We start from the raw sequence: 25649 nt of genomic DNA on the forward strand, positions 1-25649 counted from the left end.
CTCATTTGGCGGTGGCCTGGTCCAGGGTGGCGACCACATGGTAAAACTTGGTCGAATCCGATGAAATCTGGCAGAGGTGAAACTGAGCCTCTGCGTGGCTGAACCAGGTCTCTGGCTCCTGAACCCAGAAGTCAGGAAGCTTGATGGCTATAGCGTTGATCGAAAAGTCGTTCATGTTGGGTTCAAAGACGTTTGAACCAGTCGGGGTCACCAATTGTAGCGGCTAACGGAAGGATTGAACAACTAGACGGGTTGAGTTCAATGAGCAAAAACTGATTTATTGCAGGCTGCCTGGCTGGTCTTATACTCCCAGCCCAGACATGGCTGAGAACCGCGCTGGGGGGCCCTGACGTCACCGGGGCGTCACGTGGCTTCCCCAGCGCGGGCTTCTGAGCCTGGTGCCGAGGTCGGGAGGACACCCCCGACGGCGCCATTTTGGCCACATTCAAGACAAGCAGGGCCGGTTCACCTGCCTAATGGCGTACCGCCACAAGTTGATGGATTTGTTGAGACCTTAGGATTATAGAACATGTCGCCATTCCTTAAATAACACAATTCTGATTTGTCTTAGTACAGCCATGTTAAATTTAAAATGTATGACATCTGATGAAATGGTAGAAACAAAATAAATTTTCCATTTCTGTGGAAACAGGAAATAAAATTACTATCTTTTAGTTTGTAGCTGGAACGTTTCATACGGTGCATTGTAAAAGCAGCAAAGGTTAGTTCCATGGAGAGATAAATGGAGTTTTCAAGTTGAAGGTTCTGAGTTCCAATGAAAGTCCTCCAACCTGATATGTTAACTCTATTTTGCTTCCCACTGTTGTGACTGGACCTGCTGAGTGTTTCCAACGCTTTGTGGTTTTAGTTTAGATTCCCAGCATCTGGAACTTGTTTGATTTCTCACCTGCTGTGGATCATTTTTTTTTTTTAATCGAGTTTTCCTTCCACCCCTCCAGTGCAGCTTGGCAGTCCCAGGCATCAGTCGTCTCACCTGAGAAAGATGAAACAATCTGGATATGTTACTGTATTCACAGTAGCTGCAATGCTGCTCTTCAGTTGGATAACAAACGCCAATGCGTGTAACAAGGCTTTGTGTGCAAGTGATGTTAGCAAGTGCCTCATTCAGGTAGGTTGATAATTAAATCTCTTTGGCAGACCTTGGTGTTAAGTCTCATCATCTCCAACATAAACTTCAATCCCATTGGATATGATCTGGATTCTCCACTTTCACAAAGGATGAAAATCCTGAGGGAGGGCTTAATCGGCAGAGATTCAAGTGAGAAGTTAAACAGATGCTTTTCCCTCACCGATGTGTAATGAATTCTGTGGCAACATTGAAGAAAAACAGGAAAAAGTATCACCAATAATCAAGTCACCATTCATCACGAAGGCAGATAATGTTATCATCTTTCCATAACTCTTCAGTGAAATTTGCTTTTTATACACAACTGTCACAACAACTGTAGCTGCACATCTGGAACATAAAACAGTGCAACACAAGTATAGGCCTGACAGCTCCCTTGTAAACCCATTCTGAAAAACCCATAATTCTATTTTTCTTACATCCATATCCATATCTAAGAGTCTTTTGAATGTCCCCATTGAATTTTCCAGCCTCCATCAATACCCCTGGCAATGCACCCACCATTTTCTGTGGGGTTTTTTTAAACTCCAAAATCTCCCCTAAACTTTCCTCCACTCACCTTAAACGTATGTCCTCTGATACATCTTCAGCACTTTATAGAGATTGAAGCACGTTGGGTGCTCTTATGGATATGAATGAAGCAACAATAATGCAAGCCGAGTCCAATAGTATCAGAACCAAGCAGTAATTCCAGTTAAGTGAATTTAAAGATCATCTGTGAAAGAATCTTAGTTGAACTTAAACATGTACCTTCTCGCAGCCAAAGTACACAATTTTCAGTGGGATGAGATGCAGAGAGAATGAAGAGTTTCTATTTCATAACCTATAAGTGAAACATTTTTTCAGCTTCTGATGAAGTCAAGCATGAACCTGTGGTACTCAACCTTTTTCTTTCCACTCACATACCACTTTAAGTATTCCCTATGCCATAGGTACTCTGTGATTAGTAAGGGATTACTTAAGGTGGTATGTGGGTGGGAAAAAAAGTTTGAAAACCACAGTTTTAATCGTTCCTAATTGACTCATTAAGTGCGCGGTTTAATTAACTCAAAGGAAATGGGCCATTGACAATTTTTCTCAAGCAAAATATTTCAGTAAAAATTGGGTCTAGAGCAGTGGTCTTAACCTTCCCTTCCCACTCACATACAACTTTAAGCAACCCCTTACCACTCACAGAGCACTTATGGCATAGGGATTACTTAAAGTGGTATGTGAGTGGGAAGGAAAAGGTTGAGAACCACTGCATGAAACCTCATCCTCTCTGCCCATTTTTGTGGTTAAGCCTCCAAACAACACATATATTGAAATATTTTGAAAGCTCTAATGAAATTTCTATGGCCTTCATCTTTCCTTGTATCAGTTAGAGCTCAGCTGTGAACTTTTAGAGTTGTAAAATAAGGCACAGTTGCAAACAGATAACACACTGGATTAATTTTGGAATTTGGGAACCATTGGGAGAATTGCTTTGAAACCTTTTTTCACAGTAAATGTCCAAGGTGTAATCCAGAGATTCAGCATTAATATTATTGAGGCAGTCTTAACCAGAGTGGATAGAGGGTCGTGTACTTTGACTGCCAAAAGGTATTTGACAATGTGCTTCTCAAAATGTCAGGTCAAAAATCTGAGCACCCAGAATTGGAAGTGACATTGTGGCATGAATAAAGGTTTGCTAATGGGCAGGATGCAGAACACAGGGTTTTTCTCAAGCCTGTCATGCCAGTCAATGTTGTTGTGTCTAATCTGCCCCAGAATGCCTCTTCTGTGCCCATTCTCACATCACTCAAACTTTGAAAAAATATATCGACCACTTTTTGAATACTCCAGTAAGCCAGGCTCTTAAACCATACTTGGCCAAGAATTCCAGAGATTCACTATGCACTGAAGGAAGAAATTTTGACATAACAAGGTATTAAATGACTACCTCCTTGTTCAAGTTTATTATTATCATATAATTGGACAAAACAGCATTCTTCAGTCCTCAGTGTAAAAACATGCAAACACATACAAAGACATAGCATACCTATTTATAAGCGACTTACATGCAATACATATATAAAATAAATAGATGACATGAAATTGTTTTAATTAATAAATAGAAATAGAGTTACCATTTTTTCATTTTTTATTATCTATGTTCCCTTGTTCAAGACACTTCGTGGAAATGCCTCAATATCTACCCCATCACAGATCTTGTATATTTCAATGAGATTATCACTCATTCTTCTGAGCCAGTGGTTCTCAACCTTTTTCTTTCCACTCACATACCACTTTATGTATTCCCTATGCCATAGTTGCTCTGTGATCAGTAAGGGATTGCTTAAGGTGGTATGTGGGTGGAAAGAAAAAGTTTGAAAACCACTGTTTTAATTGTACCTAATTGATTTGCTATGTGCACGGTTTCATAACTCCAAAGGAAATGGGATGACAATTTTTCTCAAGCAAAATATTTCAGTAACAATTGGGTCTAGAACAGTGGTTCTTAACCTTTCCTTCCCACTCACGTACTATTCTTAAGCAATCACTTACTAATCACTGAGCACCTATGGCATAAGGAATACGTAAAGTGGTATGCGAGCGAAGTTCTTGTGATTCATGTACAAGAGTACATGAATCTCTGCAGTCCACTCTGCCATTTCTCTCCACTTGCTGAAGTGAATGACTTTGCATTTTCAATTTCAGTTCTAATTTCATCATACACAACCAGATGAAACACGTTTCTCCAGACCACAGCGCACTAACATATGCACACACATTGCACAGCACATAATAATTACATTTATAGATAAAGATATGATATAAAATAAATATATAAATATTTTGGAATACTTTATTGCAGGTAGTCTGGTAGGTCAAAGATGCTGTGTTCTTACATTGGACTCATTTTGATAGGTATTTTTCCAATCCAATCTGTCTGCATCCTATGGCAATCTAATATACTCATCACAATACACCTTCCCAGCTAATTTGGTGTCATCAACAAATTTGAAAGCGAGGGCTGGCACATAGGTTACCATAATAACAGAGTAACTGACAGACGCAAAAAAAAATGGAAGGCAACAAGAGAATTGAGAGTTAAGAGGAAGGGTCAGGAAAGTAGACAGAACAGCCATGACTCTACATGGTGGGTTAGTTTAGAGGGGCTGCTTGGCCTGTTCTTATTCCCACTACTTCATTGAACATGTAGAATAAAGGGCTTTGCTCCTGGCAAATCAAAAAAAAATTACTAAGATGCCCCACCACTCCTTGACTCCGTGTAGGCACAGCTCTATGCTACAAGGGACACTAATTAAACGCTCCCAACCCTTTTAACAGTGCACATCTTACCAACAGTTTCTCCAGCACCCTTCCACATTTCTTGGCCTGAAGTGAAGCAGGGTGGTCCCAAGCTGGCAAAGAGAGAGAACAAATAGCACAGGGCACCTTTATAATGCTGGAGGGACAAGCCCAGATCATTTACCAGGAGGGTTAATACAGTAACAACAGCCAATGGCCCAAGGCCAAGTACAAATAGGCGAGAGAGTGTCCAGGTAATTTACATGGAGCCAACAGCAAAGTGTGCACTCATGGGTTGGGCGGAACCAAACCTTGATTGGCACCTGGTGTGTCTTCTGACTACCACAACCCTTCCCAATACATGTGCCCATTGGTTTGGTGTGGAGGGTCAGGTTGATGAGCTGAATCACTTCTGTGGGCCACCCAAAGGTGTGCAGACATTCTGTGTTTCATGGGAGACCCTTGCTGCTGTGGCTCTGACCACCTCTGTGGTTGCACACCTGGTGGAGACCAGCACTAAGTTTCTGCAGTTTTCCAACTTTATCTTGGGGAATTTGAATGTTGAATCTGCAATGGATTTATTCTCAGATACTTCCATTTCAAACAATCTAGGTAACTAACAGTTAAACAAGAAAAAAATCTCCAGACACTGGAGTCAAGTGCAAATCACAAAAGTGCTGTCACACAGGAAGTAAAAGGTAACCAACAATTTGGCCCTGAGCCCTTCGTCAGGAATAGGGATAGATGCCTAAATTTCTCTCTCCACTTTTTTATTCAGCATTTACATTTTTATACCTTTCATGTTTTACTTGCTGAGTTTCTCCCAAAACATTTTTGTAGGTAACTTTCAGAAGGTGTTTTTTTTTATTTGCTTTGAGCTTTGTAATAATTTAACATTTTAAAGGCGGGTCCAATTTTGAATAATTTTAGAATAGCTTTCAATATTTGTCAATGTCAAGCATTCATTGTCTTGTTGATGGCTGGTGAATCTAGGCCTTGATTAGCTATCTCTCAAGGTGGTTCTGGGAGGCTTAGAGTGTGGAATTCAGTGAAAGGGATGGTTCTGTCCAGGGCCACAGGGATCAGGAGCTGGTAATGTGGGGTCAGGTTCCTCCTGCATCTTATTGAGAATGGAAGGAGAGGCCCAGGCAAATCATCCTGGCTGTTTGTATGTTGTGACTCCATTAATGCATTCCAAGTTGTAAATTTATTTTAAAAAACAAGGCATTCTCATGGGCTCTAATGAGAACAATGTTTTTCAAAAAGTTTGCTTTCTGAAAGAAAAGTGTGGATTATGAAAGACAACTTCAAGCTGGACACAGATAATTTCAGATTTGCTGTATCACATTGGAAGTTGGAGAAACATTAAATTAACTCTGATTGCATTTAGCCTGGTTAATCACATGATAATGTCGACACATTGCGTTAGTTCAACTGACCTAAACGTGTTTTGCCACTGATTTACGTTTGTACTCAGCATCTCATACTTCTGGCCGTGTCCAATAATGGTCGGCCAGCATTGATGGATTCCATTTGCCCTGATAACGGTTTTCCATGGTGGCAATGTCCTAGTGAAACCTTTCACCGTGTTTGTCACTGACTGCGCCAAGATCAGCAGGGAAGAAGCCCAAGTGCGAACTCAGGAAATGAACTTTCAACGACATGTTGCATTTCATGGTGGTGAATGCTTGAAGCATGTTAAAAATATGACAGGAAATCACAAAAATCGGTTATAGGAAACTTTTAAGGTGATTTTCACGATCAGCTGCCTAAAAACCATAAAATACACCTAAAAGCGTTCAGGGAGCAAAATCTTTGTCCAGTGTAATTGGAATTTGTAGGTTCACCTGTTCATTCCTGGACTTCGTGATCTGTGGATTCCTGGCCCACTCCAAGTCTTGGGATACTGAGGGAATGCCAAAATATTAAACTGAAGTCTAGTCTAGTCTTTCAGGTGACTGAAAGATCTTGTCCCCTGAGGCTGTTTTGAAGTCTGCAGGAGTGGTATTCTGGCCAGCATGTCTCCTACAGATCATCTATCACCATTGTTTGTGGAGAAATTAAGTATGTAAGGTCACTTGGGTCCTTGTGCCTTCTGCACCTTTCAGCAGGTGTAGTTTCAAAGCTTCCAGCCAACAAAATAGTTAGGACCTTCTGAAAACGACACATAAACACAAGGCCCCTATTCCCTAGAACCTGTTCACAGGCACCTTTATGTCATATTTGATCAGATGTAGAAAAGAATAAGAAAGTACTCAAAGTATTCCACAGGTAAGACAGCATCTGCAGAAAGAGTAAAGTTGTTGGTCAGTAACCATTCATCTGATGAATTCCTTTTAAATCTCAGATTTTTAGCAGCAGCTGTATTTTGCTTTGCTGTGATGGGTCCTTGTGATTCAACTGTGCAACTTGTAATGGGGTACAGGGAGAAGGGGTAAAATGGAGGCTATTGATTTTGCTGAGCATATTTAAGTGATGGAAATCATTTTTGTAGTTTGGGTCTGGAATGAATGGCCAGGGATAATAGTGAGGGAAATTTCACCATAGTACTTGCAGAGGAGCTGGACAAGTATCTGAAAAGAAAGGCTGCAGACCCAAGAGAAGGCAGGAGGAAACAGGGATTGACTGGATTTGTCTTGCATGTATAAGCTCATGACCAAATGACCTACTTCCATACTTGTCAAACTATCTTACAGCTGTTACTCTTGACCAGCCAGCTGTTGTTTTGTACGATGTACAAACAAAGCCATACCTAGCATTACATTTTAAGCTCTGCCTGTTGTATCTGTGTTCCATGACTAATGCCGCGTGACTAGTTCAACAAGGGCTTGCCAAATCTTTAAGTAAAAATCTACCCGAGACATGTAGTTCCAGGCGCAACTTTCCAAGGAAGGGGTTACATGTGGAAGACGGGTTTTGATGTTTGGCCTGTGTTTTTTTTTGTGCAGGCTTGTGGATTGACTAGATGAAACTGAAGTGCAGCTGTGGACGCCCCAGTTTTCTGGCATAATCAGGGAATTTTGGATTAAAGGCTGTCAATTCGAGCAGTGTTGCTTCAGCCACAGATTGTTTCCTTGTGCCAGGTTCCCATCACTAGTATGGGTGGGCCTTCCTCCTTCAGTGGTTTGCAGAGTTTAGGACTGCACTGTGTCTCAAAATAAGAGAGATTTTCTCTCCCCTCAAATGGAATTTTTAATAAACGATTAATGATTGATTTGAATGATTGAGGTTTTCAGTTCACCCTCGGCTACTTTGCAACAATCTTAACCTAGTGAAGTCTGATTAAGGAGGAAGAACAAAAACTGCAGATGCTGGAATCTTGAGTGAACAAAGGGAAACTGGAGGAACATCATATTCTTGCAGTTTCCACAAAGAGTCCCGACCCAAGATGCTGACTTGTTTCTCTCCATAGATGCTGCCTGACTTGCAGGGACCCTCCAGCTTCTCCTTGTTCTCTCAAGTAGAAATGTTTCTAGTGGTAACAGCTCATAGAAGGTTGCATTCACCTCTCACCCTGCCCCCCCTTCTCTGTGCACGCCAGTTTTCCACAGCTGGTCTCACTTTTCCCGACCTTTCCTGTAACTGTGACATTTTTTTCCTTCATTGCAAACCACAATTGAATCTGCCTCCTTCAACTTCGACGTGCTAACATTCCGTCTGCTAACCACTTGCTGTGTTTATATATTGAGAAAAGCTATTTTTTGTTTTGGTCGTTGCTCTTTGTAAATCCATCTTTCCCGGTCTCATTGTACCAATGAGAACAGCCCCTCTGTAACAAGGCCCCTCATTATTTTAAACGCCTCTGCTGCAACTTGTTTGCGTAGATGAGTTGCTCATCCCAAGAGCTCATTGGTGTGTGTGCGTGCGTGTGTGTGTGCGTGCGTGTTGGCGCACGCGTAATAAATATGCACCAATGTCCTGGCCCCTTGCTCCCAGAGGGAGCCAGAATGTTATTTTAAAACATATCTGCCCATGGCCTTGTGTATTGCCAAATTGAGGCCATCCACAAATTGATTGGAGGAACAACACCTTGCATTCCATCTTGACAGCCTCCAACCAGATGGCATCAATATCAACTTCTCCAATTTTTGTTAAACCCCCTCCTTCAGTCTCTTTTTCTCTACCCCACTGTCTCCTTTCCTCCAGCTCCCCACCCTCTTCCCTTCTTTCTCATCAGAGAGCTATCCCTCTTTGCCCTCTGCTGTCTTTCCCTATCACTTCTCAGTTTTTCTTTCTCTTCTTCTATGCCCACCCCCCAACCTGTATCCGCCTATTATCTCTTACCTGTTAGGCTGGGCTCCTTCCCTTTCCATTCTCTTCTTCACCACCTCCCCCCCCCCCTTACTTTTTTATTCAGGTGCCTGCCTATTTTTCGACCTTTCTGATGAAGGGCTCAGCCCAAAACTTTGACTGCCTTTTACTTCCTAAAAAATGCTGCGTGACCTGCTGAGTTTACCCAGCACTTTTGTGTACTGCACCAGTCCTCTGTAGATTTTTTTGTTTTACCTTAAATTTTAAATTGAACATTTCCGTGCAGGACCTCAGTGGGTAGAATGCTGAGAGCAGAATTCAAAATGACAGCTGAGTCGAATCGAGACAGAAGTACAAGAGCATTTGATTTGTGAATGGCCAATTCTGTTATCCAGCAACCTGGTAACTTGAGGACAAGATGGTTGTCACAATAGTTTTTCAGGGAGTAGGCTCTTTTATACTTTATATCATTCAATTACGTTCCTGATTGGCAGCAAATAACAGTAAATACTAGAAGTACACAGCAGGTTGGTCAGCATCTGTAAACAGAAAAGACAGGTTATTGCCCCTTCAATTTTCGTTCTTCAGTGTTTTTGGACAATGAACTTTCCAATGTGTTTCTCTTGAGTTACTTAAGTGTTTTAGATTACCCTGTAAAGGCAGGCAGGCAAGCAATTATTAAAGCAAGAAAATGAAGCAAAAGAGTCCCTTAAGAAACATCAAAGGACCATGGATGTTAATGCCTCTGAGGCCTCACTGTTACCTCTCCGCATTGAACCCAAGCTCAAGGTTCTGCACCAGATCACACCACCTCGACCCCTGGTTCTGAACCCACCAAGGGTCAGGAAGCCATCTACACCCCAGGCCTGCTCACCTTCACAACTCCTGGTTCTCGGAAGCTGGTCGGCATCATTCCACTGAATTCTGGGCTAGAGCCTGCCTTGGCTGCCACACGTAGTAGCTTGCGCTCTGTGCAGCAACCTGGATGGATGATCAGAAGCTTCCTCGACCACACTATTCCCATGGCTCAGCCTCTGTCCATTGTTGTTAGTCATCTATGTTAATGGCCTGGTCATCTTCTCTGGGCTTCTCCTCCTGGTACCCTGCACCAATCCACTATGGACCTCCACCCCTACTTACCCCAGGATTGAAATAGTTACAGAGTTGGACTGCCAAGGACCAGGCCCCTCAGCAGTCCACATCCATTGCTTACCTATCCATGCTATGTCCCATTTACCAGCCCCTGGTCCACAGCCTTCTATGTGCTGCCTCTTCAAGTGCTCATCCAGATACTACTTGAGCTTTGTGAAAGTGCCAGCCTCCCACACCACCCAAGGTAGTTCCTAGAGTTGTACAGCAAAGAAACAAGCCATTTGGCCCATTGCATCCTGTTGACTGTGGGTATTCCATGTTAATGTCCTCTTCCAGCACATGACCTATAGCTGAAATCTAGGCCATTCAAGTGCTCATCAGCAAATCTGCTTCCACCACTTTCTCAGGCAGCATATTCCACATATTTTCACTCTTTGGGTGAAAAGGTCCCCCAAAAATTTTCCCTAAATCTCTTGCCCTGCCCCCTAAATATATCTATGCCCTCTAGTTTTATTTGGCCTCTGATTATGGGTAACGATTTGTGCTGTTGAATCCGTGTGTACTCCAAATGTTACAGTCCTCAATCACGTCCTTCTCAATCTCTTCCCCACCAAGAGAAGCAAACCCCAGTCACTCTTCAACTAGACCTCAACATTCCCAGGCACAATCCTAGTGAAGTTAATCATTGTCCTCTCCATCACTTTCATTTCCTTCCCGTAGTGTTTGTTTTCTGCAAGGATTGTGGTGTTGACTCAGCAATTGATTACTTAAACCATTAAGAGCGTAGAACTCAGCTAAGATATAACAGGGGTTATGGAAATCATGTTTCCCCTGGCTGGGATGTCTAGACTGGTTATGGCCTCAAAATAGAAGATGACCCATTCAGGATAAGGGTAAGAAGAAATTGCTTTGCCTAAACCTTGTGGGAGAAGCCAGATAGTGGTAGTAGAGGATTATCTCTCTGTCTGGAAGCCTGTGACCAGTTGTGTGTCTCAGAGATTCACCCTCTGTCCATTGTTGTTTGTCATCTATATTAATGATCTGGTTGATAATGTGGTAAATTGGATCAGTAAGTTTGCAGATTACACAAAGATTGCAGGTGTAGTGGAAAGCGAGGAAGACTTTCAAAGCTTGCACATGATCTGGACCAGTTGGAAAAATGGGCTGTAAAGTGGCAGATGGAATTTAATGTGGACAACTATGAGATGTTGCTCTTTGGGAGGACGAAACAGGATAGGACTTGCATGGTAAATTATAGGAAACTGTGAAGTGTGGCAGAAGAAAAGGATCTGGGAGCACAGATACATAATTCCTTGAAAACGGTGTCTCAGGTAGAAAGGGCCATAACGAGAGCTTTTAGATCATAGGCCTTCATAAATCATAGTATTTGGTGAGGCCAAATTTGAAATATTTGAAGGAGGCTGAGGGGTGATCTTGTGGAAACTCATTATGAATGATATAGTTAGGGTAGATAGTTACAATTTTTCTGGGTAGGGGAGTCTAAAATCAGAAGGCATAGGTTTAAGGTGAGAGGGGAAAGATGTAAAGGGAACCTGAGCGACAAATTTTTTCACATAGGGTGGTGGGTATGTAGAACAAGCTGCAGAGAAGCTGATGGAGGCAGGTACAATTTAAAAGACATTTGGACAGGTATATGGATAGGAAAGGTTCAGGATATGGGACTGGTTTAATTGGGCATGGGCAATTTGCGCCTCAGGCCCTGTTTCCATGCTGTATAACTATGATTCCCTTTCCCACACTTATAACTATTATCATTTACCTTTTACTTGCACCCTCCATCTCCCTCCTTAACCTTCCTCATCTTAAAGGTTATCTCTCTGTCTGAACTCTGATCGAACCCCCTTGTATATCAGCGTTGAATTTTGTTTGCATCATTACCTTGTTGAGCCAATCCAAGATTTTGACGGCCTCCAAACACATGCTTTCCAACACTGTCTCACATTGGGATGACCTTTGCTCTGGAGTGAAGGTTGAATAGTTTCTTCACTCCAGTGAAAGGCCCTGTTGAAATGAAGGTGTAGCACTGCCACAAGTAAGAATGAGGAAAGTATTGGTGTGATGAGGTCTTAGTTGAGGCTTTTACCCTGAGATTGGCTCTGTTATTAGGATCATAGCTCCAGATTTCAACAACCCTTGAAGCAAAAGGTTTCTTCCTCTGGGGGCCCTTCTAAACCTCTTTCCTCTTCCCCTGAATCTGTAATTAGTTTTTCACATATTTGCCACAGGGAGAAGTTTCATATTATTTAGATAATGTTTCAGATTTTTATCATTAGAGAATATACATGGCATCATATACTTTTTCGTACGAGCGAGGCAGAAATACCGATTATTGGTAGTGCAAACAAAAACTGTACACAACATACACAGGTAAACAAATGAAGAAATATAAGAAAACTGCAATCTTCTCTCTTTGGCTTGGCTTCGCGGACGAAGATTTACGGAGGGGGGTAAATGTCCACGTCAGCTGCAGGCTCGTTTGTGGCTGACAAGTCCGATGCGGGACAGGCAGACACGGTTGCAGCGGTTGCAGGGGAAAATTGGTGGGTTGGGGTTGGGTTTTTCCTCCTTTGTCTTTTGTCAGTGAGGTGGGCTCTGCGGTCTTCTTCAAAGGAGGTTGCTGCCCGCCGAACTGTGAGGCGCCAAGATGCACGGTTTGAGGCGAGATCAGCCCACTGGTGGTGGTCAATGTGGCAGGCACCAAGAGATTTCTTTAGGCAGTCCTTGTACCTCCATAATTCTTCTTCTTTGGCTTGGCTTCGCGGACGAAGATTTATGGAGGGGGTAAATGTCCACGTCAGCTGCAGGCTCGTTTGTGGCTGACAAGTCCAATGCAGGACAGGCAGACGCGGTTGCAGGGGAAAATTGGTGGGTTGGGGTTGGGTGTTGGGTTTTTCCTCCTTTGCCTTTTGTCAGTGAGGAATAAAGTACAAAACTAAGAGTCCATAAATGAGTCCCGGATTGAGTTTGTGGTTGAGGAGTCTGATGGTGGAGGGGTAACAGCTGTTCCTGAACCTGGTGGTATGAGTGTGTGACACCTATACCTTTTTCCTGAAGGGAAAACAGTGGGATCCTTGATGATTGCTGCTGCTCTCCGATGGCAGCATTTCCTGTAGATATTTTCTATGGTGGGGAGGGTTTTGTCTTTGGTAACCTGGGCTGTGTGCACTATCTTTTGCAGGGCTTTAAGTTCAGGGGTATTGGTGTCCCTACACCAGACCATGATGCAGCCAGTCAGCACACTTTCCACTACAATCTGTAGAAAATTTCCAAGGTTTCCAATGTCATACTAAACCTCCATTAACTCCTGATGAAGTAGAGGTGCTGACATGCTTTCTTTCACCTTTGATGTGTTGGGTCTATTTTCTTTGCCCCTCTGATAATTTTGGATACCTCCATCAGGCCTCTTCTCTACTCCAAGGAGAACAGAACTGCTGTTCTCATGATTAAAACCCTCCATCCCAGGTGACTCCTTTGAACTGTACCTAGTACTCCAGATGTGGATTAACCAGTTTTAGAACCATAGAACACTACAGCAGAGAAACAGGCCCTTCAGCACATCTATTATCTTTTATTCTGCCTCGTCCCACTGATGTGCAGCTGTACCATGGTCCCCCATACCCCTTACATCTATGTGCCTATCTAAATTTTTCTTCAATGTCAAAATCGAGCCCACATTCACCGCCAGCTGGCAGCTTGCTCCACACCCTCACCACTTTCTGCATGAAGTTCCCCCGAATGTTCCCTTTAAACATTTCACCTTTCCCCCTCAACCCATGCCCTCTAGTTCTTGCCTCACCTAACTTCAATGGAAAAAGACTGCTTATATTTATATGTACCCCTCATAATTTATCAAACTCTTATCAAATCTCCCCTCTTTCCGCTGGAGAGAATAAAGTCCGAATCTGTTTTAACTTTTCCTTGTAACTTAGTTTTTCATTTTCCGGCAACATCCTTGTCAATCATCCTTAATTTATAAAGTTGATTATAACCTCCCTACTCTTGTTATCTGTGTTCTCCAGTTAATGCCTTCTTCATCACCTTATCGACTTGTGCTGCCAGCTTCAGAGATGCTTGGACTTGTAGACAAAGTTTCTTCAGTTCCTCAATGCTTTGTGGGCCCTAACCTTCATTGTGTCTGTCCTACTTTCTTTTGTGTGTATGCAAAGGCTTGTATTTCTTCCAAAGGTGTGGGTCTTGATTGTTTCTCTCTTTGCTGGACTTTCTGATTTTGGGTTAAAAACTCGAGTTTCAGCTAATTTTTGTTGCCAGACCCTAAACCAGATTCTTTGTTGATTTCTTTATTTTCCTTTATTTCTGAAACCCTCTTTCCACTTCTCTAGTCTCACTCTGCATTAGTGACTATCTTGCTGTCATTTATTTGTCTGCTTCTCTCAGTGGTTGGTTTTGTTTTTGTTTTTATTTGAGTGACATTAGAATGAATGCTAATAAATTCGTCCACATGGGAATCATGTGCATTTGTTTGCAGCCAAGATGTTCCCATGATGTTAAGATTATTTCAGTCTTTCCCACTTTTGAGTGAATGGAACCTACCTGCGTGGTGAGACAAGAGATTGCTGAAATCTAGAGCAAAAAAACATAATCTTTCCCATTTATGGTTCCACCAATCTCCTTCCTTCAGCAGCTCTGTCCATCTTCACCCTAGCTCCATCTGTTTTTTTTCAATCTCCCCTTTTGTCTTCCACCTATCACTCTCTTGCACTGCCTTCCATTCTCCCATCTGTCCATCATCTTTCACCCCCTCCCCCCCTTGCCTCGGCCCACCTATCATCCTCTTCCCTTTTAACACTCCCTCTCTTTCCTCAGTCATGTAGCAGGGTCTCAACTGAAAAGATGGACTGTCCACTCCTCTCCATGGATGCTGCCTGACCCGCTGCATTCCTTCAGCTTCATTAAGGGACCTGGAGAGTTGTGTTGGAAAGTGTCCATTAAGGGGAAATAGGGAAGGTCAATGACATTTGCAGCTGTTCAGTCAGGTTTGAACTTAATTTAGATGTGTAAATGGAAATAATCACAGCTGGTCTGATTATAGAGCTGGTGTTGGTCGGCCTCAACAGCTCCACCAGGCTCTGGTGCTTAAAGGTAAAATGGTTACCTCTCAGGAAAGTTCTTGTTGGTTTCAGAGAGATATTTGTTGCTCGTTGGAAACACACAACTGATTTCCTCCAATCAGTCACTTCAGTGTCTTGCCGAAGAAACTTGCCCCATCATGGGTTTTCTAAATGATAACCTCTTCTTCCAGGTCACCACAGAGTTCCTCTTGTTTCCTATTTTTCAGGAGGAACACACTCTAGCCAGTCATTTTCTCTTGTAAGGGCTACAAGAGTTTGCAACAGGGTGAACTCAGAACTCACAACCTGTCTTCAAAATGGGGTTTTCAACAAGCCTACCAGCTTGCCATGTTGCAGCCTCAAAAAGCTACCGCAGAACTCACTTCTCTCACTCCAAATCCAATCCTTGAAAGATCTTTATCAGCCCTTGAGCCCGGACTTTGTTCCATTTGCACCTGCTTTTGAAATTCCTTCCAATGCAGTTCCATTGTCTCTGCAAAGCCACTGGTGCCTGAATGTCTAGCTTCAGCAAGGCTCTTGCATTTTAAATGAGATGTGAAGTGTAAGTATCTGTGAAGTGACCTACACTACACCTCCCACAAACTATCTCTTTTAAAAACATATAACCCGTAACAGTTTGGAACCACTGCCTTAAACACGAGGAAAGTTTTGTACTTGCAACCATAAATGGTTGTGACTGCAGCATGCTATGGCACTGTATTGTTCTCTTTTGTATTTAATCCAACCCACCCGAACATTCCTGTGGAATGTAACGGGAATAGAGCATTCATGCCTTAGCCTTTTCCATTTGTCAAAGGGAATAAATGATCTATATTCTGGCATCTGTTCATTCATTGTATACCATCAATCTCAGCCTTAAAATTTAATAGTTTGCCTGGCATCAGTTTCCATTTGGATAAGATAGTTTCATCTGTTGCCACCCTCATTCAAGGAATGTTTTCTAATTTCACACCCGCATGAAATGCTCCCCTAAATATTAGCAAAACTTTGATCCTTGGCAATTCGTCCAAGTTAGTAGAACTTAACTTTAGCCTAAGGAGCAGTGAACGATGTCTACCCTGATATCTTACAAACCATTATTCAGGTATCTCACCATTGTTGGAATCTTATTCAAAAATGGTTCCACAAACCATTCAACCTGTTCCATAGATAAGAAGTAAAAGAAACATAAAGGTCTGAAGACACCATGCTTGAAGTAAAAACACAATGCTGGGGAAACTCAGCAGGTCAAGCAGGAAAGATAAAGAGACAATCAATGTTTCGGGCTTGAGCCCTTTGTTATGAGCCCAGAGGACCCCAAAACCCAGCAGCAATAAATATTCACTGACAAATGGTCACTTAAACAAAAGTTGCTTTTAATTATCTTTAAACATGAAAATAGAATCAAACTTTAACTTACCTCTATTGACTTACTTAACCTAACTTAACCCCACTTCTCTGAGAGAAAGCCTGTTTGACTCTCTCTGCTTGCAAAACCACATGATCCTCTTACAACAGCAAGTTCTCTTCCAGACAACAGTGGCTCCAACATGCTCTTTCATCTGTTGCCTTTTGAAAACAACAATCCATTCGTGAAGTCTCTTGAGCATTCTTGCAAAAGCTCTGGAGCCGATATGTCTACCATGGGGCAAATTTTAAATAAAATTTATTTCCGAGTGTTTGCATGTGACCTACTCTTACAAACCTTTCCCAATTTATCCCCCAAAAACAGATCTATATACTCTGTCATAGCTTCATTAAGGCTTTTATCTTTATCTTTCCTATACACCGTTTGACCTGCTGAGTTTCTCCAGCATGGTGTCTTTACAACCTGTTTCATAAACTAACTTACAGCCTGGTCCAATCATCATTCAGGCAGTTTAGACCAATAACACGTGGATCTGCATTCCAGATGTTTTGGCTTTTCCTGTTTATCAGCTGCATCTTAAACTTTAATTGCTTTGTGGTCCCCTCCCAGTGTCTTACATCAATGTACCTTCTCATCAATTCCATTGCACAAAGTAGCTGCAGAACAACTGATTATTGACTTGTTGCCCCCCCCCCCCCCCCCCCCCCCCAGTGGGTGAGTTGTCTTCACCTCCTCTCGAGTGCCTTTGGATGCTCCGTTCCAAGTTTGTGTTCTTTTTACAAGGCTGAGGCCCAGAATAGGAAACAGCTGTGCATTTGTTTTATTACAAATCGCTAAAGTTAAAGATCATTTTAAAAGAGGGGAAGAGAGCAACCAGTACAGATTTTTTCAGCAAAGGACATGCATGGTATGTTGACATAATCAATTAAGATTCATTTACAAATTCCTTCTTTATAATAAGCCATTACTTTTTGTGATCTGATAGATTTCTCTTGTAAGTGGCTGCCACACTCCACACTTATTTATCAGGACTGGAATTCAGTGCTCAGTCTTGCTCTTCTGCCTCTTCAGAGCTCTCATGGCACTTTAAAGTTGATGGAACATGAGCATTATTTCTCTTGGCTAATTTACTATTTGACTTCAAAGTTTATAAGAACTTGAGGCTTTTAAACCTTTAGAATCAGGAATATATTTTTCAACTGTAACAAATACTGCTGTAAAAATTTGACCGGAAAATTGTTAGGTTATTGCGCTATACTTGCTCTGTTCACGAGAAGGAGCCCATTGTTTGCTACGGAAGAGATTAGGCTATGTTCATATTTAAATAAGGTTTAGAACAGTAGAATTGTTGTTCCTCCAGACTTATTCCTCTAACTGAGAGCTTTTTACTTGATACTTAATTCAGCTGTCAGACAGGCAGGAGGTCTGCATGTGATTTGTTTTTAAAGTTACTACATCTAAAAATTTGGATCTTGTAGTGTGTGTATATTTGGGGCAGCATGGTTAGCGTAGCACTGTTGCAGCGCCAGTGATCGGGACCAGAGTTCGAATCCTGCGCTGTCTGTAAGGAGTTTGTATGTTCTCCCCGTGTCTGTGTGGGTTTTCCCTGGGGGCTCCAGGTTTCCTCCCACCGTTTGAAACAACAGTGGTTGTAGGTTAATTGGGTGGCACGGGCTCAAGGGCCTGTTACTGTTGCTCTATGTCTAAAAAAATTAAAATAATCACTGTTTCACTGTTCCAATAAGTTTCTTGAGTCTACCAGAATTGGCAGATCTTTTCATAATGGAGCAAAGAAATATACAGTAAGATAGAAATTGTAAGAAGGGTTTGGGGCTATTGGAAGGTTATGACGTGTTCCCTTGGGTTGAATGGGAGGGGAATTTTGCTGCAAGATATTGATATTGGAGTTCATTCTGGAGAGGTTTTCTGGTCCTGAATAGGTGGATCAGAGGGTAGAGAAGAGAGAATGTAGAGTTTTAGAAAAAAAAATTATAATGTTGTGGATGTGTACAGAATTGATTATAAAGGTGAATGGAATGTAGACCTTTTGTATGCTTCCACTTGGTCCCAATGAGATGATGTTTAACCCTGAAATGAAACATTACGTGGGATATTGTATTCTGATCTAGGCATTGCACCTTTGGAACTATATTTTCACCAAACACTGATGCACAAGAATAATACTGAGTTTAAATGTCCAGAAAAAGTTGCATAGACTAACTATATTCCTTCAAATTCTGAACGAAGTAGCAGAAGTTTAAAATTAGAACTTGGACATTGACAGCTGAGGTCAAGATATTCTTCTGCACCCTCTCCACACCCCCAAAAAAAAAAGAAATATTGAAGGAGGCTAGGTCAACTGGAAACTTCTTAATTGAAGTTAACAATTTTTTGTTGGAGAAAGAAATTGGAATGGGACCAAGAGGTCAGATGTCAGTGTCTCACTGAATGATGGAAAATGTTGGAGTCTGAATGAATAACTCCTGTTCTTATATTACTGCTAATCTGTGCGAAATAGTGACAACATAATGTGACTGGGATTGTCCACTGTGGTATTAGAGGCAGCAGGATCTGAGAGTCTGGATATCGTACTCTATTGCAGGAGGGCAACGAGAGGAAAGTGTCATTAATAAATTTTATACAGGGCATGAAGTTTGTGGAATAGTTGTGTTGGGAATCTTGATTGTATTCTTTCTTATGTTCTGAATCTGTACTCATTTTAAGTTTGGACATACAGCATGGTAACAGGCCCATCCGGCCCATGAGCCCAGTCCACCCAATTTCCCCCAATTGGCTGTCAAACCCTTTTTTGGGTGGTGGGATGAAATTGGAGTACCTAGAGGAAACCCACGCAGACACAGGGAGAATGTACAATCTCCTTACAAACAGCCTCAGATCCAAACCCAGGTCCCTGGTGTTATAATAGCGTTGCACTAACCACAATATATTACCCAATCTTTTCATGTAGGTGTTGGTTGATCACTGCTGCCAATATCTTCAGCTTTCATCACAGATGTTTGAATTGGGTTGGAGTCCTTCGAGATTAAAGTTGCAGCATTTAATTTTTCTTTTAGTAAGCAGGAAAATAAGTTGTTCTCATTTAATACAGATAATTGAATTGTTTGAATACAGTGAAAAGCTTTGTGTAACTACATGTGGACCTTGGCCATGATGGTCGATGGAGCAACTTGTCCTTATTTTGGACATTTTGTGCTGTTCTGATAGCCTTGAATTAAAGAGAAACTTTGTATTCTGAAGATGCCTTCAAGATTCATTGAATTGCACATAAGTGTTTTTCTCTTTAAAGGTGCCAACATTTAGTTCTCGACAATGGCTAAGCACAAGTTGTACAGTTGTCAGAGGAACAAGACAATATAGACTATTTCTGTTCTGATCAGGTTTCAGATTTATTGTCTGAGAACATACATGACATCACATACATTTTTGAGATTGTTTTCAATTCAAGAGTAGGGAGGTTATGATGAAATTGTACAAGGCATTGGTGAGGCCAAATTTGGAGTACTGTGTACAGTTTTGGTCACCAAATTATAGGAAAGATATAAACAAAATAGAGAGAGTGCAGAGAAGGTTCACAAGAATGTTGACAGGATTTCAGGGTCTGAGTAACAGGGAAAAGTTGTGCAGTCTAGGGCTTTTTTCTCTGGAGCGTAGAAGATTGAGAGGGGACTTGATAGAGGTGTTTAAGATTTTAAAAGGGACAGACAGAGTAAATGTGGATAGGCTTTTTCAATTAAGAAAGGGGGAGATTCAAACTAGAGGACATGGTTTAAGATTGAAGGGGGAAAATTATAAGGGGAACATGAGGGGAAATTTCTTTACGCAGAGGGTGGTGGGGATGTGGAATGAGCTTCCGGCAGACATGGTCGAGGCGGTATCATTGGTTACATTTAAGGAAAGACTGGATCGTTACATGGATAGGAGGAGACTAGAGGGGTATGGACCGGGTGCTGGTCAGTGGGACTAGAGGGTGGGGATTTTCTACGGTATGGACTAGTAGGGCCGAACTGGCCTGTTCTGTGCTGTAAGTGGTTATATGGTTTTTCCTGCGGGCAAGGCAAGAAAAAACTGGATTCCACATACTCAGGTAAAGGAATAAAGAAATGTAAACAAACTCCAATACAGAGAGAAAAATATCAATAAAGTGCAAAAGTAAGAGTCCTTAAATGAGCCCCTGATTGAGTTTGTTGTTGAATCTGATGTTGGAGGGGTAGCAGCTGTTCCTGAACCTGGTGGTGAGAGTCTTGTGGCACCTATACCTTTTGATGGTAGTATTGAAAATGGAGCATGTGCAAGGTGATGGGGATCCTTGATGATTGCTGCTGCTGCTCTCTGACGGCAAGATTCCTTGTAGATGTTCCTGATGGTGGCAAGGGGTTTGTCTGTGATATCCTGATACCATGTAGGGCTTTATGTTCAGGGATATTAGTGTTCCCTCATACCAAACCATGATGCAGCCAGTTAGCACACTTTCTACCACACAACTGTAGAAGTTATCATACCAAACCTCTGGAAGCTCCTGCTCTCTTCTGGGACCTCTGCTCTTTGTGATTTTTATAAATAAACTGGATGATGGAAGTGGCGGGGTGGGACAGTAAGTTTAAGAACATCAGGAAGAGAGCAAGAGTTTCCAGATGCTTTGGAGAGGGGGCAGAGGAAATTTACCAGGATGTTGCATGGATTGGAATACATATCTCATGAAACAAGTTTGTTAGTGCTAGTGCTTTTTTCTTTGGAGTAAAAGGTGACTTAATAACAGTATATAAGATTATGAGGGGCTGAGACAGCCAGCATTTTTTTTCCTGGGGCAACAATAGCAAATACCGGAGGACATCGGTTTAAGGTTAGTGGAGGAAATGCAGGAGAGATGTCAGATATGTTTTTTCACATCTGGGTGGTTGGAATGCATTACTTGAGGTGGTGGTGGAGGCTAGTACAACAGGGACATGTAAAAGACTCTTAGAAAGGCTTATGGGTGTGGAGTCAGGAAAAATTAGATCGTTGTGGAGTAGGTTTCCATAAGTTGGCACAACATCATGGGCTGAAAGGCCTGTTCTGCACTTTAAAGTTCCATGATAAATTTAGAAAGGAGTAGATGAAATACAATTTAAGAGGAAGGGTTTCAGAGCTAAATCTGCAATTAAAAAGAGTACTAAATTGGCAGGGTTTGAGAAAGATCGCAAAGCTTTTGAGAATGAATTTTTAGTTGTACATTTATACCTTGTGTAGGGGGTCTGTTTCTGGAACAAAGGTGCTCTGGTCATTTTTAATTCTGGGTGGGGTGTTTCACTGGTCAAAGTCTCCATACCTGGCCTTGTGCACTATGTTTAGATTTTCCTTTCAATGGAGTCAGTGAACCATAAAATGTGCCATGTGGTGTATAACTTTATAAGGGCGCTGAAGTTGAATCACGCAGAAGTGTAAAAGAACGTGACTGCTGGTAGACTACCATCTCCAAAAGTTGTTGAATTAGTTTTAAAACAAAACTTTTATAAAATCTCTATTTGGCCAAAGTCAGACGACAACTCTCAGAACACCTACACTTTCTCACCCCTTCAACAGGACCCCGCCAAAACTCATCAAACCACTACTTCACGTATTATCTCTGAACTCACCACTTCGAGTCATCACCCTTCCATGGCCTCCAAGCTCATTATTTCCAAACCCTGCAGTCCTACCTCCTACCCAAGATACATAACTCCAATTGTCCCAATGGACCCATGCTCCTAAAATTACATCACCTTTTTTTTGTGTGTATATATATGTATATATATATATATTCAGAGCCAGCTCTTCAGCGCTTGACGTCCTGTTTTGCGGAAACTGCCAAAATGTTTGGCCTGGAAGTCAGCCTGAAGAAAACTGAGGTCCTCCATCAGCCAGCTCTCCACCATGACTACCAGCCCCCCCACATCTCCATCGGGCACACAAAACTCAAAACGGTCAACCAGTTTACCCATCTCGGCTGCACCATTTCATCAGATGCAAGGATCGACAACGAGATAGACAACAGACTCGCCAAGGCAAATAGCGCCTTTGGAAGACTACACAAAAGAGCCTGGAAAAACAACCAACTGAAAAACCTCACAAAGATAAGCGTATACAGAGCCGTTGTCATACCCACACTCCTGTTTGGCTCCGAATCATGGGTCCTCTACCGGCATCACCTACAGCTCCTAGAACGCTTCCACCAGCGTTGTCTCCGCTCCATCCTCAACATTCATTGGAGCGCTTTCATCCCTAACATCGAAGTACTCGAGATGGCAGAGGTCGACAGCATCGAGTCCACGCTGCTGAAGATCCAGCTGCGCTGGGTGGGTCACGTCTCCAGAATGGAGGACCATCGCCTTCCCAAGATCGTGTTATATGGCGAGCTCTCCACTGGCCACCGTGACAGAGGTGCACCAAAGAAGAGGTACAAGGACTGCCTAAAGAAATCTCTTGGTGCCTGCCACATTGACCACCGCCAGTGGGCTGATATCGCCTCAAACCGTTCATCTTGGCGCCTCACAGTTTGGCAGGCAGCAACCTCCTTTGAAGAAGACTGCAGAGCCCACCTCACTGACAAAAGGCAAAGGAGGAAAAACCCAACACCCAACCCCAACCAACCAATTTTCCCCTGCAACCGCTGCAACCGTGTCTGCCTGTCCCGTATCGGACTTGTCAGCCACAAACGAGCCTGCAGCTGACGTGGACATTTACCCCCGCCATAAATCTTCGTCCACGTAGCCAAGCCAAAGAATATATATATATATATATATATATATATATACATAAATAATAGTTTCCCCATTTCAGGGGACATTATGGTGGCCTGGCATGCTCTTGTTCCACCAAACTGGTATCTGCTTACCTTAACTTCATTTTATTCTCTACCTCCATCTGCGCTAGTTCGTATGCTTTCCATCACTTCAACAATTTCCAGTTCCCTGAACTTGACTGCTCATCTTCATCATGGACATCCAATGACTATACACTGCCATCTCCCATACTGAAGGCCTCAAAGCCCTTCATTTCTTCCTCACAAGAGACCCAACCAGTCCCCCTCCCCCACCACCCTCCTCCAGCTAGTAGAACTTGTCTTCACCCTCCATAACTTCTCTTTTGATTCATCCCACTTTCTCCAAATCAAAGGGATAGCCATGGTAACTGCATGGCCCCAGATATGCCTGCCTTTTTGTTGGCTATGTGGGCAATAAATGCTACAAGCCTAGACACACAAGGCCCCTCCACTCTTCTTCCACTTCATTGAGGACTACTTTGGTCTTTCATGAACCTGTGATGAGCTTGACTTTTTCTGCCAACTTTCCCTGACCTCAAATTCACTTGATCTATCTCTAGCAACTTGATCCATCTCTAGCAACACTCTCCCCTTTCTTGATCTCTCTACCTCCATCTAAGGAGACAAGCTCTCAACAAACCTTTTCTACAAACCCACTAACTCTGACAGCTACCTTGACTGCACCTCCACATCCTGATTCTTCCATCTCTGTCACATCTGTTCCCAGGACGAGGTCTTCCATGCCAGATCATCCAAGATGTACTTTTTTTTTAAAAAAAGTGGCTTTCTCTACCCTACCATTAACTCATCACTCACCCACATATCCTCCATTACCCACACATCTGCCCTAGTCCCTTTTTCCCACACATTCAACAAGGACACGATTCCCCTTGTCATCACCAACAACCCCACCAGCCTCCGCTCCAACATATCATCTTCTGCCACATGCTACACGATCCCACCAACAGACACATCTTCCCCTCTCCTCCCCTCTCTGTCTTCTGCAGGGAGTGCTCCCTTCGTGGCTCCCAGTCCACCCCACCCCCGTTCCCACTTTGGAACTTAACTCTGACCAATTCGCCCACACCTCTTTCATCAATATTTAGGGCTCCAAACATTTATTCCTAGTGAAGCAACACTTCACTTGTGAACCTGTAGGGGTCATCTTCTGCATCTGGTGTTGCTATTGTGGTCGCCTCTACATCAGAGAAACTGGATGCAGACTGGGAGATCACCTTTTGAGCATCTCACTTCTGTCTGCTGCATTAGTGGGGATCTCCCAGTTCTCCCGGTGACAACCCATTTTAATTCTCCACCCTATTCCCGTGCCTTCATGTCTGATCATGGTTTCATGCACTGCCAGTCTGAGACCACCCACAAACTGGAACTACACCTCATATTCCATCTGGGCATCCTACAACCAGATGGTATTAACATCGACTTCTCTGGTTTCCGTTTGTCCCCATCTATCTCTATTTGGATGGCATTGACGTCAACTTTTCCAGTTTCTGTTTACCCCCCACCCCCAATCTATCCCTAGGTCGCGTTCTGTCCAGTTCTCTCTCTCCTCTTTCCCTTCTGTCTCCTTTCCTCCAGATTTACATTCACAGATCCACCCTCTCCTATCCTTGTCCAATTTTAACCTTTTGTTGGTCTGTACGCCTCCCCCTGCCCTTTTTTTCCTTCTCCCAGCCTTTTAATTCAGGCGCCAGCTTGCTTTTTACTTGTACCTTGAAGAAGGGCTCAGGCGCAAAAGGTGGGTTATACTATATATCCTTATTTCTTATGGAAAGTGCAAGACCTGCAGAGTTCTTCCAGCATTTTTGTGTTTTCTCTCCAATCAGCATCTGGAGACTTTAGTGTTTCACCACAAATTATTTATTGTTAACTGCATTGCATATGGTAAACAAAAAAACTTTAGTACCTGTTGTGACTTGGGCATGCCAAAGGATGTTTACAGGCTATTAAGTGCTGTAACGTACAAGTGATGTCGTCAGTAACACGGCAATGTGATGATTAATGTTGACAATGACAGAGAGATAATGTGGGCCAGAACACTAAGGAGAATTTCTATGCTCTTTGATTGGTGCAATTGGGCCTTTTGCATCCTTCCGAAGAGCAAAAGTTACCTTGATGTGATTTAGCAAGTAGGTGAGTCCTGCAAAGATGCAATTTACAAACGTGCAGAACTGCAGTGGAATGGCAGCCTAAACCTAATGCTGGAGTCTCCACTTAATATTAAATCAACTTGCATTGAGCTGTTGGCCTCCTGTAAAAGATGCGATGGCAGATATTGTGTAGTCCATAGACCCTGTAATCGTTGATTACATTGAGCGACAATGGTGTGACATGGTCTGCTGCGTCCCTTGGGTCAGAGAGGCAACTCCAGCTAACTGGAGAGGACTTTCAGACATTTTTTTGCAGTGCTCAATAAAAATATATTCCAGTTAAACACAAGGATAGGGATGGTCAACCATGGATAATGAAGGAAAGTGATCAAATTAAAAGCAAATGGATTCAAACTGGCCAAGAGTAGTGGAAAACATGAAGAGAGCAATAAGATAGATTATGAAAGTAAATTTAAAGGGGTGGACAGAAACCAAGGAAACTGCAGGCTAATTAATTTTA

The 25649-nt window shown here is 42.6% G+C and overlaps 1 protein-coding gene across 1 annotated transcript in view; it reads left to right on the forward strand.

Annotated features, from left to right (window-relative positions):
* twsg1a (twisted gastrulation BMP signaling modulator 1a) overlaps positions 1-25649 on the forward strand; it is a 96862-nt gene that overhangs the window by 12970 nt on the left and 58243 nt on the right. Inside the window, exon 2 of the mRNA XM_069922391.1 lies at positions 960-1129. Within this exon, the coding sequence (XP_069778492.1) occupies positions 1004-1129 (126 nt within the window). The 5' untranslated portion in view covers positions 960-1003. The remainder of the gene's footprint in view (positions 1-959; positions 1130-25649) is intronic.

Source organism: Narcine bancroftii, chromosome 2, assembly GCF_036971445.1.
Source record: "Narcine bancroftii isolate sNarBan1 chromosome 2, sNarBan1.hap1, whole genome shotgun sequence".
In the NCBI taxonomy this organism is placed as follows: domain Eukaryota; kingdom Metazoa; phylum Chordata; class Chondrichthyes; order Torpediniformes; family Narcinidae; genus Narcine; species Narcine bancroftii.